Below are 18,342 nucleotides of genomic sequence, written 5' to 3'. Positions count from 1 at the left end.
AGAGCTGCATCAGTCCAGTCTCTGGACTAAAGACCATAACAGCAACAGCAGCAGCAGCACCACCACCACCACCACTACCACCCTGCTGTAACTCTTTGGAAAATAACTATACTATGTTCATAAAACAACAGGTAGAGTATCATCTCTTACTTTTACCTATCTAATACAAATTTTTGTTACTTTCATAAGCTACTGAATCACTCTATATGTGAATTATTTCTGTTTGTTGTATGTAAGAAAGGGTGAGCAGCTGAGAAACACATTCACTCTTCATCCACTCACTCCTCACCCACTCACACATTCATTCATTCATTCATTCATTCATCATCCATTCTCACTGTTGTCATGGAAGGGATGAGGTTATAGAACAGCTGGTGGGGGAACAGGAAATATTGTGTTGGTGTGGAATATGTAGGTGCTAGTCATGTACAAGCACAGAGTTCCTAAGCCTCTCTCCCACTGTGCCCCATTTGTATTATATCATGTCTTTTCCATGTCACCATCACCCACCTCATCCTATAAAGCTCTTAGCACAAATTGGCCTGCAGCACAGTTAGTGTGTGTGTGTGTGTGTGTGTGTGTGTGTGTTTGTGTGTGTGTGTGTGTGGGCGCGTGCGGGTGCGCGCGCACATACAAAACAACCACAGGTCTTGCTCATGGTATTGTAGATCCCATCTAGTGGACTCTGAGCATGGGATACTGCATGTGGGCAACATACTTGTATTCATTACTCGTGAAATGAAATTAGCTTGATAATGGTTGTTTCCATACTCTTCCTCATTTCTTCTTGCCACAGAAACTGGATGTGCTGATTGGAACTCACAAGAGGAATAAGTGGTTTCTGATTGTGCAGCAGGTCTTACAGACTACTGAAGTTAGAAATACAGGGTGCCATTTCAAAAACTTAGTTGGACTAATGATCTTGATGAAATCAAAAATTAACACTGTTTTGAAATTAAAAGAAAAATAACACTGTAGTCTGTTCTATTACATACCTTGTCATCTGATCAGTTTGAACTTATATATATATATATATATATATATATATATATATATATATATAGTTATAATAGAAGGAAACATTCCACGAAGGAAAAATATATCTAAAACAAATATCCATCCACACATATACAGACACAAGCAGACATATTTAAAGACAAAGAGTTTGGGCAGAGATGTCAGTCGAGGCAGAAGTGCAGAGGCAAAGATGTTGTTGAATGACAGGTGAGGTATGAGTGGCGGCAACTTGAAATTAGCGGAGATTGAGGCCTGGTGGATAACGGGAAGAGAGGATATATTGAAGAGCAATATCCATCCACACATATACAGACACAAGCAGACATATTTAAAGACAAAGAGTTTGGGCAGAGATGTCAGTCGAGGCAGAAGTGCAGAGGCAAAGATGTTGTTGAATGACAGGTGAGGTATGAGTGGCGGCAACTTGAAATTAGCGGAGATTGAGGCCTGGTGGATAACGGGAAGTGAGGATATATATATATATATATATATATATATATATATATATAAAAAAATAGGCTGGAGAACTGATTTGAACCCAATGAAAGCAGTGATTCAACCGTAGCTTGTAAAGAGTGTTGACAGAATTGTGACTGTGCCCTGCCAACAGTAGAGGGGCAGACGCATCCTTGTAAACTTTCAGAAGTCTTCTGCAGATATAAAACAACAATTGGGTGGCTGGACACAGCTGATGTGGAGGGGATAGGTGTATGTGGTGCGATCTCAGCTCTTAAGTTGCAGTGGTGTGAGTGGATCTTTCCACAGATTGCCGTGCTTTGAGGAGCATGCTCAAGGCTGGGTCCCAAGCCTTACTTAATTGGAAACTGCTGTCTTTATTTACCAGTTCATCATGTAGTAGCATTTTTACAAATTCTTGAAAAATGTGATCCTAGAATGTATTGACCTGTTTTAACAGCTTGGTTGTCATCATAATTCTTGCTATGCCCTTAGGAGGTGCAGTGTTCTGTGATAGCTGATTTTGTTGGTTGCTCTTTTTAGCTCTGTGATACTTGTGCTCTGTGCATCTTTTCTGTTGTGTTTGGATTCTCTGAGCTACATAAATTTTCCTTCACTGGCACAGGACACCTGTTCTGAGGATTGGTCTGAGGGTGTCTTCTCGATGTGAGGAATTGTGACACTTGGAGTTATGCAGATTTACATCTGTATGTGTCACATTCTGTCCCACTATGCGATCTGAGCCTTCATGTGACTAACATTTGCAGGAATGGAAGTTTTTTGTTCTGTTCTATCTATGTTTGTGGACCTACTGTTCTTATCCATCAAGAGTTAAAGCAGCAGAGTTGCAGCACCCATGGAAAGTTTTCCAGAAAAATAGTTAAACCACTGCCATATCCTGCATGCCACAAAACCAAAGAAGTCTTGGTCACAGCTTGTAGAGGGAGAACAGAAATCTGTTACGATAACATTTATCCTTTAAATTGGTAACATATCAGTGAAAATTGGAAGAATACACTGGGAATATAATTTAAAGTGTGTATTCCTCCCCCCATTCTTGCCCAAGATCAAAGCTTTCTAGGTATCTGTGAAGGACATGTAGGACTCAGGAAACAAGGTTTCTAGCAATCTCTTGCCAGTGCAGGAAAATATATGTCATTTTTCAGACTATCTGGACAGCACAGGAAAGATGCATGGAGCATGAGCATCGAATAGATAAAGAATAATTGACAAAGTCAGTTGAAAAAAAGTGCCCTCCATCTCATAAGGGCTTAGCAAGAATTATGTCAGCACAGAGTTGTTAAAACAGGCCAACACTTTCTGGGATTCAGTTTTAAAATAATCTGTAAAGATCTGGTTACATGATGAACTGACAAAATATGAAGCAGTTTCCAACTAAATGAGGCTAGGAACCCAACCTTTAGTGTGCTCAGAGCACACAGTAGTAAATGGGTAGATTGCTCAAGCTGCATGAGCTGAAGAGCTGAGCCCACCTCACGAAGACAGGCCTCCTGTGTATCACCAGTGTTCTAACTCCCAAAGTGTCAACAGAGAGACAGGATCATAGCTCGTGTTCTGATTATGTACTTCCCACCTCGTATCTCACCTGTGGAGTCACACTCCGCTGCAGCGGATTTGAGATTATTGGGGGCCTTCGGTTTGAATCCTGGCGATTTTATCTGCTCGGAGACTGGGTGTTGTGTTGTCCTTATCATCATTTCATTGATGTGCAACTCGCCAATGTGGTATCAAAAACAACCTGCACTAGGTGGTTGAACAACCCCGGATGGATCTCCTGACCAGAAAAGCCATATGATCATTTCATTTTCAGAATAATATCAGTTAAATTCTTCATTTGTGTATACCTGATATCAGAAGCTGCTGTATCATTAGTTCATCAGTAATGGTACTGTGTATGCAGCTTCTGAACTATGACTTTTCATCATTATATACATTTTGTTTTATTCAGTAAAAACTTCGTCAATTGATTTTTCTCATCCATTTATTACTTACATTGCTGTCTGCATTTTGCTAGAATTTTTATCTTTCTCACTGGTGCTGTATATAAAAAATACAAGAAATTGAGAGGCCAAGAATGGCAAACCATGAAACACAACAAGGCTGACAATGTAGTCTACCAATAAAGTAATATATTTCCGATGGCACAGATAGCAGGCAGCCATGGGGCAGAAGTGGGAGAGAGGAAAGGCTGTTTCACTGCTCCCAGCCTCACCTGTCGCAGGCATGCTTCTCAAATGTCTACTGTAGTTAGTGGGGGTAAAGGAAACCCAGTAAAGTATTATTTATCTTGCTTGTCAGAAAGCATGTAATCATTCATAGTTTGAGCTTCCCATATCAGCAGTAAAAGTTTATTCTCAGATGGTGGCCACAAATAGAAAGGTAAACTGTTTACTTTCTTGTACATTTTTTGTTGATTTGATGTGAGATTCAGTCTTACCTTGCTATATTTAGGTCGCCTTCAGCAGTAGTCTGACCTTGTTGTATCAGTAAAGGGCCTTATTGAGGGAAAAAGATTATGCTCTTGGAAAGGTCTACAATGCTGATGAAACTGGGCTCAACTGGAATGTTTTGCCAAGAAAAACTTTTACTTCATGTAATTATGTAGAGTACCTAGTCCTAAAATAAGATAGGATTGTACTACTGCTTTAGCTTGCACTACTGCTACTGACAGCCACTGAGCACCTGAATGGGTAGTATGATTTTCAGGAAATGATTTACAGAAGTTTTAATCAGTTAAATGGCAAAAGGGAGAATTATTGCTCCTTGTCAGTGCTCCAACTTTTCCATAATGTGATATCTTAAAGGAAAAGGACGAGTTCAAGTGATGGTTCTTCCACATAATGTAACGTCCTATTACAGCCCAATGTATCAATTATTGAGTCTTTCAAACGCTATTACAGAAAAGAATTATTACATAAGTTATTGTTAGAAAGAGAAGAGGAGGGTAAAGAAAGTGTGTGGCAGCAGCATCTCAACAACTAGTTGTTTAGAAAATGAAGATGAAAATATACAGGCAGTTTCTGAAGCATTTACTTGTTTAGATACTGCCTTGCGATGGTTTTGAAGCTCAAAATAAAAGCGACCAGCATCGGATACCTTTCCTGAAAAAAGTGCATGACTTAGCTGCTCTTAAACGGGTAGGCTTGCTCAGACATATCAAAATGAAAGGATATTTTTTAGTATTGATTGTATAAGTACATGCTATATATGCAAAATACGCAAGTGTTACTTTTTCTTTTGCTTGGCTGTACTACACTCCTGGAAATGGAAAAAAGAACACATTGACACCGGTGTGTCAGACCCATCATACTTGCTCCGGACACTGCGAGAGGGCTGTACAAGCAATGATCACATGCACGGCACAGCGGACACACCAGGAACCGCGGTGTTGGCCGTCGAATGGCGCTAGCTGCGCAGCATTTGTGCACCGCCGCCGTCAGTGTCAGCCAGTTTGCCGTGGCATACGGAGCTCCATCGCAGTCTTTAACACTGGTAGCATGCCGCGACAGCGTGGACATGAACCGTATGTGCAGTTGACGGACTTTGAGCGAGGGCGTATAGTGGGCATGCGGGAGGCCGGGTGGACGTACCGCCGAATTGCTCAACACGTGGGGCGTGAGGTCTCCACAGTACATCGATGTTGTCGCCAGTGGTCGGCGGAAGGTGCACGTGCCCGTCGACCTGGGACCGGACCGCAGCGACGCACGGATGCACGCCAAGACCGTAGGATCCTACACAGTGCCGTAGGGGACTGCACCGCCACTTCCCAGCAAATTAGGGACACTGTTGCTCCTGGGGTATCGGCGAGGACCATTCGCAACCGTCTCCATGAAGCTGGGCTACGGTCCCGCACTCCGTTAGGCCGTCTTCCGCTCACGCCCCAACATCGTGCAGCCTGCCTCCAGTGGTGTCGCGACAGGCGTGAATGGAGGGACGAATGGAGACGTGTCGTCTTCAGCGATGAGAGTCGCTTCTGCCTTGGTGCCAATGATGGTCGTATGCGTGTTTGGCGCCGTGCAGGTGAGCGCCACAATCAGGACTGCATACGACCGAGGCACACAGGGCCAACACCCGGCATCATGGTGTGGGGAGCGATCTCCTACACTGGCCGTACACCACTGGTGATCGTCGAGGGGACACTGAATAGTGCACGGTACATCCAAACCGTCATCGAACCCATCGTTCTACCATTCCTAGACCGGCAAGGGAACTTGCTGTTCCAACAGGACAATGCACGTCCGCATGTATCCCGTGCCACCCAACGTGCTCTAGAAGGTGTAAGTCAACTACCCTGGCCAGCAAGATCTCCGGATCTGTCCCCCATTGAGCATGTTTGGGACTGGATGAAGCGTCGTCTCACGCGGTCTGCACGTCCAGCACGAACGCTGGTCCATCTGAGGCGCCAGGTGGGAATGGCATGGTAAGCCGTTCCACAGGACTACATCCAGCATCTCTACGATTGTCTCCATGGGAGAATAGCAGCCTGCATTGCTGCGAAAGGTGGATATACACTGTACTAGTGCTGACATTGTGCATGCTCTGTTGCCTGTGTCTATGTGCCTGTGGTTCTGTCAGTGTGATCATGTGATGTATCTGACCCCAGGAATGTGTCAATAAAGTTTCCCTTTCCTGGGACAATGAATTCACGGTGTTCTTATTTCAATTTCCAGGAGTGTATGTACATACCTATGTACTTGCCTTGGTAATAATAGAATAGAAGAGATCCATGTACTTATAAATGTATGCAGTTTTTATTGGTAAATAAAAGTACACTGTTCGATTATCCAGATAAACTGGTTTACTAAACACCCCCCCCCCCCCCCCCCCCCCCCGGTTTGTTTGGACATTCAACACTCAACTGTACCAAAATTTATGTATTGTTTCAGTCTCAACAAAAAAATGATAATTTAAAATGTTTTTTAAAAAGTATTTGGTTATGAATTAAGTGAAATGATTAGTAATTGGCAGCGCTTCCACCAACTGTGGACGACTCATTGAATGATTGGTGATTAATTACAAAGAATTTGAAAGTATAAAAATCAGAGTACTGCAGTGAACTGATGTCTGGGTCATGAGAGTAATTCAACCTCTTAATCTATTTGTACCTCATTATTCACAGCAAATTCGGAGTAATTTTGTTGCCTTTATTAACCTTTCACCAGTGCATACTAAGCTACATTAGCATTTCTGATGAGTTTATCATTTAGTTCGTGATATCATTGTGCTTAAGAGTAGAGGATGATACTAGTTTTGAAAATCTCTTGGACATTATTTTGTTGACGTAAATGAAAATAATGTGTATGTGGAATTTCATTTTTTAAACAAAACGAATGACTAAAAATTGTGGTACATGGTAGTACTATGGAAGTTTAAGTACCTGTGATTGCTGAAGTTAAATGACTCATGGGCAAGTCAATTGATGGTATAAAATATAAATAATAGCACCAAATCTCCATCCTGACACAGGCCCACCAAGCAAGATGGTGCTGTTGTTAGCCATCTGGACTTGCATTTAGCAAGAGTGAGGTTCAAATCTTCATCCAGATGTAGTTTTTCTGTAGTTTAATGAATGAACAGCCAATTTTCTTCCCCTGCCATGCACAGCCTAAGCTTGTTTCCAGTGTCTAATAATGTCTTGAAATACAGCAGTTTCAAATTGGGAATCCCAAGTGGCTAGAAAATGTAACCTTTGTTGTACAACTAGTGTCAGCCATGTGGTCATTCTCAAGTTGACGTGGAGAACATACAAACATTGTTTATATTGGGGTATCTATGTATGTAACAGTTTCATGCAGTTAATATCAACTTTCATGATAAACTTTATGTTCTGTCGAATAAGTTCAAATGACAACCCATGACAAAAATGTGCCATTGAAGTCTTCAGTTCATGTGAGGCAAAGACTGAACTTCTTTATTCTGTGTCAACTTGAAAACTGATATGTGAACAATACTAGCCATTCAATAAATGGTATATTCTCTAGCAACTTCAGGTGGTCCAACATGAAACTATTTCCGTATTTTGAGGCTGTGCAACACTGCTCCAGTAAAATATTCTAATGATCTTCTTGTGACAATAGTCTCTCATATTTCATTGTTCTTCATACAGAATGCTCTTCCCTTACCCCTCCCTCTGCCTCTCACTCTTTTGCGCCATAGAATGCTGATTAAAAAAAATAATAAATATATTATTGATGGTATATGCATGTATCATAACTACAAATGGTTCTAAACTTTTTTGTGGAACTCTTCAACAGAGTGAAAGGAATTTGCATCAAGAAAATTTTTCACTTTAAATTTGTCTCTCATTTTCTGTTATGCTAGAAAGCTATTGACAATTAAACGTGCACAGCAATGTGTACATTTCTGTACAATTGTAGTGAAGTATCATTTCATTGCAGATAGTTTTATCATCTAGTGTTAAGTGAGTGAGTGAACACTTTTGAGTGAGTCCACATTGTAAATCAAGAAATCTCATGCAAAATAGCAGGCCTTGTATTAATCACATTTCAACAATAGCCAAAAATGTCAGTGGTGGCTTGACTATTCTTATGTTTAAGATATCAGCACTCAATTTCTGCACAACTAGTGGACATCACACTGGAGGAGATGAGCTATCATGGTTATCGTGACGGAATAGTGTGGGCAACTGCCCTGGGGACATACATAATACGTTGTATGGGCAGATCCATTGCTGGAAGTGTTTACCTACCTGCTGCAGTAAGCTGGGTGGGTCAGTTTTAACACTGAGTTCAACCACTGTAGACATTGCCTTGCACCTCATGCTACATGCCATTTCCATGTGCTCAGTTGTCAACCAGCGGTGCCAGTCAGCTACATCTGCCATGTGTTGTATTTATCCCTGTGCACATCTGTACATGGTTTCGGACTTCTGCTTCCCCGTAGATTGATTTGCATGGCACGTTTTCATTTCTTCTTGTGGGCTTCTATTCCATTGAGCCACCGTTGGCCCATACAGTACCTTGTGTCGACTGTGTTGTTTACCAGGCATTGTAATACCTGTGCAGATATTACAAATACGGTATTAGCAAGAAAAATATTTGTCTTTGTTCACACCCAAGAATTTAAAATGTTGTTGTTTTTCAGATTATTTGTCCGCGATGTCATAATAAAATATCACACAATGGAAGCTCCGGGTTGCAATATCAACAATATTAGGTAGAGGATAGAGTGCACTCACCATAAAGATGACACATTGAGTTGCATAAGATTGTCACAATGTCTGAAATTGTGCACTGTGTTTTGCTGCAATTTGGTGACATTATGTTCTCTGTTAGCCACATTCTCTACATAATCTTGGTCACACAGATAACAGTAATTACTGTATACTCCTTAAGCATGTAAGAATGAGAGACATCCAGTACCGTCTTGAGTGGTACACATTTGATAATATTTTTTCTCACCCAGCAATCTCATTTTCTGTATCGTATATTTAATACAGAGCAACTGTTTATATATTTCTGTATGAGGGCAGTTCAAAATAAACACACAGGTTTCTTTATGCACTATTTCTGTCACCTGCAAGATGAATGGAGGCCACCGAAATGGCTCCACAAAAATCTACAGTATGTTTTGTTTGTGTTGAGAGTCTGATACAGTGTGGAACATTCTATGAAAGTGATTCACTTCAATTTGACAAATTAATGGCACTGCAGGCTATCTGGCAAAAATGTTCATAAAGTAGTCAGGATTCACCATTCATCTGCATGCGCGCGCGCACCCACCCACCCACCCACACACACACACACACACACACACACACACACACACACACACACACAGAGTATAAATACCTGACATTCGTCGCACAAAAATTTTACAGATTCACCAATCATCTGCATGCGCGCGCGCGCGCACACACACACACACACACACACACACACACACACACACACAGAGTATAAATACCTGACATTCATTGCACAACAATTTTATAGTTAATTTTGAATCACATTTATGACTGAAAGAAATGTTAGTTATATTGTTAATTTGTGAAAAAGTGTGTGCAGAACATTGATAAGGTTATGGATTGAAAACTGAAAACTGCCTGTTTTAGATAAGTACCAAGGATGTTGCCAAATACCTGTAAAGCAATCTCAGTTACTATACCATATTTACTCGAATCTAAGCCGCATTTTTTTTCCGGTTTTCGTAATCAAAAAAACCGCCTGCAGCTTAGAATCGAGTGCAAAGCAAGCGGAAGTTATGAAAAATGTTGGTACGTGCCGCCACAACTAACTTCTGCCATCGAATATATGTAGCGCGACACAGGCATGCTTTGTAGGCACAAAGATAAATACTGGTGCCAAAACCTCTGCGTCAGTAAATAAATTTAAAAAAAAAAGTGGAAGACGAGTTTTTTTTCTCCGCCGCGAGTTTCGACCACTGCATTTTCATACATTATCCAATGAAGTAAATACAAATTCCGTATTGTTCATCTTCGAATGTAGCACAATTTCAGTGTACTACGAAAATCTGACTGGCAAGACTGTTTGGGATGTTTGTCAATATGGCCAACTCCACATTCTGAATTTTTTCCTATCTGTGAGAAGAGATGGTTACTAATAGGAACCTGATGAAATTTGACTCACATACATTATTCTCTTCACCATAAGAATAATACGAATATAAACATTTTGCCATGTATCCTTTCGTGTTTGCTGCTATCTCATTTAAATCCTGTCTGCCTAATAAACTACGAAACTAGAGTGAGACAACAGCAAACGCGGAAGAATATACGTATCGTGTCATGTTTATATTCGTATTATTCTTATGCCTAATAATGATACAGTCTGAAATGAAGCACGGCAAGTGACTAGATTTTTAAATCTAAGATGACTCTAATTTCTGTGCAGAATTTGATGTAATAAAGAAGCGGCCGCAAAGATTTTCAAACGGAGAAAAATTTTCGCCTAACTCTCGTTCAGAACATGTTCTATCATACGCAGTCTATTATTTGATTCTTGTTGATCATTATCAAAGAAAGCAGCAGTGTAAGTAACAACAAATAGCAGTCTCTTGCCATTGTTTCACTAATGTGACGATTCCTCTCTTTCTTGTTTTAATTGTACGCAGCGGTAGCGCGCACAAAAGCAAGCCATGCCGCGAGCCGCGACAGGCCGTAAACACGCACTATCAGAATGCGACAAACAATGCATGACACAGTGCAGTAATGCATTTTCAGCTTAAGAGTGACGCAAACACCTATAACAAAGAAAACAGCACTTATCAGATCAAAGCAAAATAGGCAATCGATTCAAACCAGACGAAGCACGTGAAAAAGGAAGGGTACCCGTATAAATTCGGACGGAGCGCCTGACGCATAGCAATGGCTACGTGGTAAAGCTTAACTGCTAAGCTTACGACTCGAACCAAACTACTGTAGCTGTATTGTCATTCATTCGACCTAAATTGTGTCTCATATTACAATGGACTAACTTTGTTTCGATTTGGAGGTGTGGCCTAAAACTTTTCTCTCCCCTTGAATTTCGAGTCTCAAATTTCAGGTGCGGCTTAGATTCGGGAATTTTTTTTTTTCCCTTGATTTCGAGTCTCATTTTTCAGGTGCGGCTTAGATTCGAGTAAATACGGTACACAAGGGGACAGGTCTGAGACAGGGTGTATACGACCTGGGACAACCGGGAGATCCGGGAAAAACCCGGGAATTTTTTCATCCGGGAGAAAACCTGGAAAAATCCAGGAATTTTTTAGAATTCCGGGAATTTTTCGTTGTTTTAGTTTTCAATTAAATTTTGTAATTTTTACTGATAAGAACCGTTACTCTAACAAAGGATATTACTGTATCCGCTACTGCAGAATAATACTGCAGCATTAAAACATGAACAAGAGAAAAAAACCAAAATAAAACTTAAATTGCAAAGGAAATGCACCATATAAAATAACACAGTGCTCGTACAAGCATCTGCCAACAGCAAAATGTGTCAATGGCTTTCGGAAGACTATGCAGTGCTTCATAACAACAAATTGCCTTCGATGTGCGTGACATCACAACTGTTTACATTAGACTCGTTTAATCAGTTACGAGCGGGCTCATGCACATGCGCAGTTGAGTCGTGTATGAGTAGTATCTTCTCCCACTTCTGGCTACAGAAATGTGGCTGTTGGCTGTGTAAGCAGCAGTAGCAGCAACCAGCCACATGGAACCCAGAAAAATTTTACTAGTGCTCCCAAGCTGCCAGATTTATGCATGTGCTGCAGGCCCGGATCTAGTGGGGAGTGAGGGCAAACTGGGGTATCTGAGTATCTGAACTGGGCAGCAATTTTGGGGGGAGGGGGCAAATTCATATTCTTAAGAAAAAAAGCCTTGTTTCACAAAGCACCCTAGCATCCAGCGCTCGTAGGTTTATCCATTATTCATATGATTTTGAAATGCATCGCTGCTGGTTTTTGAACACATTCTAAGTTGATTTCTGAATGAATTATAAGTTGATTTTTAATTGCGTGCATAGTGTAGTCTCCATGTGACCCGGTTTTACATTTAGTGATTTTTCTGTTTCCTCTTCGTTTACTGCTCTCATGTCAAATGAAAACAGATGGATTTCTGTGGTTGGGAGCTATCAAGTGAATTAAAATACATTCACATAATTATGGAAGGGTAAACTATGTTACTAGTTTCAAATTTTATTTCCACCTTTCTGACAGTCAAGCTTTGCAGAACAATGAAGCCTTGCAGAACAGTGAAGTTATTTTGGCGGTTTGATAAATAAATTTGGCTTTTATTAAGCTTTCCTGCTGAGGCAGTCAATTTATTCCATACTATTGGCTAGTTTCAACTGTTCGCTGCATTTCAGATGCACATTTTCATCTTCTAGCACATATGGCATTATGCCATAATAAAGAACCAAACATGAGATAATACAGTACTGGTACTTACGAAAATTTACGTCCCGAAAACCACACCGAATAGCTTCTATCTGGTCAAGGCCACATCATTGAGCATCTGGACATACAAGTGTGCACTGTAAGGCGAACTATGCATTTTAGTATGGTTCATAAAATTCTGAGGCTCTTGGAGTATCCTCTGATGTCTTGTTTCTTTTATGATGTAATGTAAGATCTTTTAATGTTTTACACGTATGAACATACGGGCTTCCTACATCACTGTAGCTATGCAAGCACGGTGACGCCTCTTATCTGGTGCTCTGTGACAACTGCTGAAATGAATCTATTTGTAACAGGTCACAGTAAAATATTGTGAATTGTTGTTCTGAAAGCGTTATTTTCAAAGTAAATTTCCTTTTACGCAAGATGAACTGTGTGCGAGAGTGTAGGATGGAGTTCTCAAATCATGGCGTGTTTGGTCTCTTAAAAATCAACTCTTTGATGATGAGCCATTTAGAAAAATTTCAAGCCCAGAAGGTCAGAGATTTATATCGGTATTAAAAATCTTACAGGCGTATTTGTGTGATGTATCTTAAAGTGTACCATGTGCTAAACAGATCAACTTTATAAGTGAAAGCTTAGCTTCTCTTGTAGCTTATTAATCTTCGACACAAATATTATATGCGAAAGCTTTTCTTTTCTTGTAGCAACACTATGTATATTAATTTAAACCATTAACTTTTCCTTTTGGTGGAATTCGAATTAATACTTTCGTAATACGAAAGTATGCAGCGTACATGTTGCTGCACATCAAAGATCTTTCCAAAACATGTTTTCTCCCCCTCAGTATCGTTTTCTAAAGTGCCGGGACATTCTATGTTGCTGTATAAAACCATATCCTATCAAAGGATAAGTTTTACATTTCCGAGGGAAAGTATACTGTCTGTCACTTCACATGGCAAAAGCGCATTTTCACCCAGGAGAAAATGTATTTTTAACCGGGAGATCCGGGAATTTTTTTTCTCCTTGTCTGCGTATACACCCTGTGAGAATAATAGTGACAAATTTTGTACAAGAATTTTGATCATACAAATTAAACCCAAGAGTGACAGTGGAAGAGAAGTTTCCCGACTGTATGACAGTGTGATGTCACGTCAACCAAAAAAGAAAGGACACAAGCACAGAAAGTGGCCAGTGGCTAGACATCAATACCAGTTTTTCCTTGTAACTCTGATGTAATACTTTTAAGTTGCTCATTTCTGTTAGAGTAGCCCATGTAAAATTTGAGATAATTATCTATGCTGGGGAAAAAAAAAAAAAAAAAAAAAAAAAAACTTGGTTACACTGTAACAGGGAAAAAATGCACAGCATAAATTTAAATATAAGTATAAATCCATTGTATAAACACAAACCATCAGGTTTTACAGAGCACAAATTTGTAAGTACAGACAATTACGTGAAGCCAAGCAGTTAGCTGCAAAGGGAACATTATGACCATGTCCTGCAGATAAGCTGCATACTATCATTTATTTTCTAGAACTTTTCTTTCTGTTTTAGATTCTGGTGGTGATATTGATATTGTGGTTGCATCAGACAAAGAAATTAAAATAAGCCCAGTTAGAGAAGCTTTCCAGGCAGTTTTTGGCAAAGCTACTGTTACGTAAGTCTGTTGTGCAGTTTTTGTGCTGTTGTCTCCTTTAACATAGGCACGGAACAGAATGAAAAAATAAAATAGTGGTAAAGTATTCTATGGAATCTCTTTACTCATATCTGTATGCATAAGTTTTTATGTATGTTTATCACATATTTTAAAGATCATATTTTGTAGGGGACTACCAGCACAAGCAGTAACTGTTGCTGCACAACCAGTTGGTTATGGCTCGGCATTCAAAGCAGCAGAAGAAAGGATACACTCAGTTCGTACAAGTGGTAAAGTTCATGAGAACCAACCTGTAGTTGCTGTGGAAAATTTTATTGTGGAGGCTGCTGAAGGACAGTGAGTAACTATTACATACTAGCTCTGTGTTTGTGCATGAGTTAGTGCCAAACAGCAACTTTGTCTGATTCTGCTGTTTATTGCTGAAATGTGGATTCTCATTGCTGCACGGGGTAGCCGTGCAGTCTGAGGTGTCTTGTAACGGTCCGCACGGCTCCCCCCGTCGGAGGTTTGAGTCCTCCCTCGGGCATGGATGTGTGTGTTGTCCGTAGCGTAAGTTAGTTTAAGCTAGATTAAGTAGTGTGTAAGCTTAGGGACCAATGACCTAAGCGGGTGGGCCCATAAGATCTTACCACAAATTTACAATTTTAGAGTCACAGTCTAAACTTTATAACAAACTATCAAGAGTACTACGTAGGATGTACAGAGTTTGGTTTCAAGCTCCATTCCCCATGGTTTTAAATCCCTACCTGCTTTTTCTGATGTAATGGTCTTTTTGAGAAATACTATTGAGAAAATTTACAGAACCGGCATTTGAAACTGTCTGCCGAATGATTCTGTTGTGACCAACATACATTGCATGTAAGGACCACAAAGATGAGAGAAATTAGGGCTCATATGGAGGCCTACAGACAGTTGTTCTTCCCGTGCTGTATTTGCGAGTGGAACGGGAAGGGAAGGGAAGGGAAGGGAAGGGAAGTGAAGTGACAAGTAGAGGTGCAGGGTAACCTCCGCTACATGCTGTACATTGGCTTGTGGAGTATCTATGTAGATATAGATTTTGTAGTTTCCCAGAGACATACCAGGATAGTTCCCTCAGAAGGTCCTGAACAATATCTTGCTGTATCCTTGCTTAATTCAAGCTAGTTCCCAGTCTCTAATGAACTGAATACTGATGAGACATTAAACTCAACCTTCTTGCTGCTCACTGGTGGAAAAAGACCAAAGCCTAATGGAGGAAGGTTGGGGTGGTTTAGTGGTTCACGACACACAATTCCTCCTTATGTCATCAGAAAGTATTGTTTTCATACAGTTAAGACATTGTAGTAATGAAAAAATCAAGCACTTCTTAGAGACGCTGATCAGATTTATTTCAAAATAGTGGGCAGTATAGCAAAAGAATAACTGAGGGAACCACATTGTCATTACTTCGCATTGATTTTCCTGCAAAGTAGAGACCATAATGCTTCTGTCAGGGAAAACTAATTGTCATTGTCTTCTTCCTTTAACCTACTCTGTTGTTCTGTGTATTGTATATTCATAAGTTTTAGCATATTCGTTTCACTCTGATTCATGTGCTGGTCTGCATAAAAAAATGAAGAGTGTTGATCAGTTAATATACTGGATTGTGCTGATTTTGAACCGAATACATCTCAAACTGTTCAAGTCCACAAGTATATGAGATGTCAGGAGAAAGAGTGTACTCATAAGGATGCATACAAAAAAAAGTAGCAAAAGGATGTATTACAGATTGCAGCGTAGTGACATCAGGCGATCAGTTACTAATGAAGCAGACTCTTCTCTCCAGTTTCATGTCATCAAATGTGACATTTCTTCCTTCCATCATCATCCCCTTTCTTTCTTCTACTGCAAAACACAATATACAAAGTTATGCTCCAAAGACCCTGAAGTATCAGGATTTTATTAATGGCAGGTGCTTAGTCCACCTCATTTTAATTTTGTGATCAGCCAACCACATTTATGTAGTGTAATATTGTAGTCTTCTCTCCATTGACATCTGTATTCACTTATATCTAATGTTTCAAGAACTGCCATACTAGGCATTCTTAATGTGATACTGAAGACGAAGATGTTGAGTGTGATACTGAAGACAAAGATGTTGAGCACTCTGAAACATCTGCCTGTCCACATACACAAGTAAAAACAAAGCCCTGTGACCTGAACTCAAAGGGTGGTTTGATCACTATATAAGCATGTCCTGTTGGAGGTGATACACTCTTTCTTTCCTCTGACTTTTGCACTGATTCACCCAGCAAGTTTAGCATCAACTCCAGACAAAGGTGCAGTTTGGTGAGATATTTCAAGTACACACATAAATTAATGTATTTACGAGTGTAAGATGACCCTGAATACACAGTTATCCCCTTTCTTCTTTCAGAGATTCCTTGAGAAAATTTTATTTTCACCATATTCTGACTGATCAAAATTACAAACTGTTCTATTCATACGAAATATCTGCATAAAAAATATTAACAATACACCTATTCTAAACTTACGCCGTTTACCGATTGTTTCTACCAGAAGAAATAAAACAAACAAAAAGTGGTGTACTTTAACTTTTATCTTCAGTTCCCTTTTCTGCGTACTATCTAAGCCAGTCATCTGTGGTATCAGTAATTTGGTTACAGCGGTACCCAATAGCACAACTGAAATTGCTGTGAGGAAACAGGCATCATTAAAATTTACAATTTTGGTTGGCACAAATATTTTGCTGCTTCTTCTGCTTATGTTGCAATGTCCAAGGTTGTAGTTACTGTGATGCTGTAGAACATAACTGTTTTCTCTGAATACATAGCAAATTTTTCATCTTTATGGATGTGAGAATGTGACAGTATTCCGTCACTCTTGTTTCCAAACAGATAGCCTGTCTGTTACTCTCACATTGACTGCTTAGAACCAGCAATTGACGCACCTCTCTTTGTTTGTCCATAGTTTTTCCCAATGAATATGCTGCTTTAAAGTCTCTCGAGCACGCAGCCAGATTGATTGGTCATTGTGGAACAGATTTTCAATGCATAATGTGCGAACACCACCCAGTTTTGTTCCTATCATACCTCATGGCGAGCATTGACAACATTACTCCATAAAACACACAAGTACACCACTGGCTCCTATTTAGACTTTTACTGTCTCCTGCAGAAATTTGTATTAATGTTGAGTATATGCCCAGTTTTAAAATTGGTTCAATTCCAGCTGCAAATGGATCCAGGCAAAAAGCCGAAATATGCTGTATGCATTCCTGTAGTTGGCAACATGATGAAATTCACTGTTCGCCTACCACTGTCCCTCCCCAAATTTTCCCTAATTCTCAGCCAAACTGGTGTCAAGTGTTCCCCTTCCAACCTTTCAGAATTTTTCAAGATAACTCTGTATGTAATCTCAGTTACCAAAGCTTCATCCGTAAATGTAAGGCAACAACTGTTTTAATCTCTTACACAATGTAAAAGTATTGACCTCAGCAGCAGTAGTTCAATTTGTAGATGTAAGGTGATCCTGTATTGTTCAAGTGATGAGTTGTGGAAGAAACCTCATTGTATAATTGAGTAAATACTGTATTGTTAGATGTGAAATACCGGTAAATGACAAAGGACAGAATCATAAGACCAACTGCGGATTGAACACTGGACTTTGAATTCATAATCAGATACTTATCCACTGAGGTGCCAGGATACAAGTCCATGCATCTGCTGCTGACAGAATTTTAATTTATGGTGTTAACATTTGATATTTTCGCTGCTCTCTCTTCACTTCCTTTGAATGGTACAGGTGAGAGCTTTCAGGATTTGTTGGCATCATTGTAAATGGTTTATGAAAAACAAACTAACATAAATACATTTTTTAATTTTCACTGTCAGTAGTATTCCTTTTAGTGCATTGCCCAACCAACTTGATTTTTTGGGGAATTGATTAGGTGCTGATTAAATAGAAATCCATTTGCCAGCATTGGCTTGGATATTTGTTTTGTCAGGCTACATTCCCAAGGTGGGACCACCTTCCACAACTAAGTCTTCACAAAGGATAAATTTCATCTCCTAAAGCTGTATTTATTAGTATTGGTTTTCACAAATTACTGTTTGTCGGTTGATCTTCATGTGTTGTAATAGAAAGTGTAAATCAGTTGGGATCCACAAACTTGTTCTGTCGTACAAGCCCAGGGTGTATGCTCTTGATCTGCATGGACTAACACTTGGAAGATAGTTTAAACTTGGAACTGCAGCACCATCTTCAGAAAAATTGTCTGTACTGGGTTAATGCAACAGTCAGTCTTTTGTCTGTCAGTGAAGCATGTCACATTCTGTCAGCCTAACAGT

At 39.9% G+C, this 18,342-nt stretch overlaps 1 protein-coding gene across 1 annotated transcript in view; it reads left to right on the top strand.

Moving 5' to 3' along the window:
- The window catches only part of LOC126190876 (protein PRRC1-like), a 74,909-nt gene that overhangs the window by 43,657 nt on the left and 12,910 nt on the right, over positions 1 to 18,342 (top strand). Inside the window, exons 4-5 of the mRNA XM_049931476.1 lie at positions 13,912 to 14,014; positions 14,183 to 14,350. Of these exons, the coding sequence (XP_049787433.1) occupies positions 13,912 to 14,014; positions 14,183 to 14,350 (271 nt within the window). The remainder of the gene's footprint in view (positions 1 to 13,911; positions 14,015 to 14,182; positions 14,351 to 18,342) is intronic.

Source organism: Schistocerca cancellata, chromosome 6, assembly GCF_023864275.1.
Source record: "Schistocerca cancellata isolate TAMUIC-IGC-003103 chromosome 6, iqSchCanc2.1, whole genome shotgun sequence".
Classification (NCBI taxonomy): Eukaryota; Metazoa; Arthropoda; class Insecta; order Orthoptera; family Acrididae; genus Schistocerca; species Schistocerca cancellata.
Note: the sequence above shows the minus strand (reverse complement) of the source record. Positions and strands in the feature narration are given on the sequence as shown.